The sequence below is a fragment of the Orycteropus afer genome, unplaced genomic scaffold, assembly GCF_000298275.1.
Source record: "Orycteropus afer afer isolate SDZICR_OR568_19922 unplaced genomic scaffold, OryAfe1.0 scaffold00020, whole genome shotgun sequence".
NCBI classification, from domain to species: Eukaryota; Metazoa; Chordata; class Mammalia; order Tubulidentata; family Orycteropodidae; genus Orycteropus; species Orycteropus afer.
The window spans coordinates 2592784-2594512 of record NW_006921607.1 but is presented as its reverse complement, the minus strand read 5'-3'; the positions used below and the strand labels follow the sequence as shown (position 1 = coordinate 2594512).

Genomic DNA, 1729 nt, shown 5'->3' with positions numbered 1-1729 from the left:
GTGGGGGAGGGGGACAGTAGGGACATGGAGATGGATGGACCTGTCAGTTCAAGAGCAGTGGCTAAGCAAGAGATAATGATTGCACAAGTGACCCCTGCTTTCTTCATTCCTCAGGTAGAGATTGTGATGTCTCTGCTCGGGATGTTCTGCCCACCGCTCTTTGAAACCATTGCAGCCCTGGAGAACTACCACCCACGCATTGGACTCAAGTGGCAGCTGGGGCGCATCTTTGCGCTCTTCTTGGGGAACCTCTACACATTTCTCTTGGCCCTGATGGATGATGTCCACCTCAAGGTAAAAGCCACAAACCTCCCCCAAACCCTGGTATCTGCCATATTTCTATTTTTAATATAATAATTTTATTATGCACAGTACATATTAAGTAAATTTTGGGAAGCCCAGAAAAGTAAAATGAAGAAAAAAATATCCCCAGAAACCTGTGACCCAAAGGCAATTGCTGTTAACGTTTTGCTGCTGTTCTTTTCTTTTTCTTAGCTTGCCTTTTTTCATGAGGCTCCAATCATATATATGTTATTTAATACACTGAATTTTCACTTAATATTTTATCTCCAGCCTTTTCCATGTTGTTTCATAACTGCCATGAATGTTTGAAGGAGCTCTGGTAGTGTAGTGCATAAGGCACTTGACTACTAACCAGAAGGCTGGCGGTTCAAACCCACCAGCCACTCCTCAGAAGAAGACTGGGCAATCTACTTCCATAGTGATACCACCTTGGAAACCCAAGGAGGGGTCTCTATGAGTCAGGTCTGACCCAACGGCACTTAACAACACAACAACAACATGAATGTTTGACAGCTGAGTAGTGTCCTTTGAGGTGATGTATCATGGTTGCCTTAACCCTTCATTACTCATCACCAGACAGTTACGACTTACACACTGTGTCAAGCCCTGAGGGTACAGCAGAGACAAAGATAGAGTCCTGTTCCAAGGGTGTTCACACTCTGGAGCAGAAGACAGATTGGCCAAAAGAGCGTACATTACAGCATGCTGTGGGATCTGTTTCAATGAGGGCAAGCCCAGTGCAGCATGGAACCCCATAGAAGGGACTATGGATTCCACTCTGGGAGATCTCAGCAGGCATTGGAAAAAGTGGAAGGAACAGTTGGTGCAAACAGGGAACTTCAGGATGGTGAAGCAATGGAGTAGAGCAGAAGAAGTGAAAAATGAGACTGGGGGAGGGCCAGATGATGATGCTCCTCACCCTCACCTCTCCATCCTCATTTTTAAGGAGTATGAACTTCTTCCTGAGGCTAATGGGGAGCCATTGGAAGGTTCTAAGCAGGAAAATGACTGGATTTACCCTTGCCTACCCCTCCACCTGCACCTCTGGCTTTCCTCCTATCCCAGTAGACTGTGGTCCACTTTCTGAGCAAAATTCTCTCTTGCCTCTCTACTCATCCTGCTTCCTATGTTTGACTAGTTGCCTAATCCTCCTTGAGGTTTTGGTTCAGATGTCACGGGGTCCAAGAAGCCTCCTGTGATGCCCATAGTATGATGCAGCTCTTTCTCAGTCCCCAGAGTAAATTTCCCACAGTTCACATCACTCTGTTCTGTAATTGTCTGCCTATTTGTTTCAGTCAGTTTCTGGACTGTGAACTTTCTGAGGGAAGTTTCATATCTCTCGGTCACTTCTGTATCACCAGTGCCTTATATATCCAGAATAGACCCTGCATAAATCATTCTCAAAAGATGAATGAATGACTAGAAA

At 45.4% G+C, this 1729-nt stretch overlaps 1 protein-coding gene across 1 annotated transcript in view; it reads left to right on the top strand.

The window, feature by feature from the left end:
• TMC2 (transmembrane channel like 2) overlaps window positions 1-1729 on the top strand; it is a 175258-nt gene that overhangs the window by 130026 nt on the left and 43503 nt on the right. The window contains exon 11 of the mRNA XM_007934687.2: window positions 115-294. Coding sequence (XP_007932878.2) covers window positions 115-294 — 180 coding nt within the window. The remainder of the gene's footprint in view (window positions 1-114; window positions 295-1729) is intronic.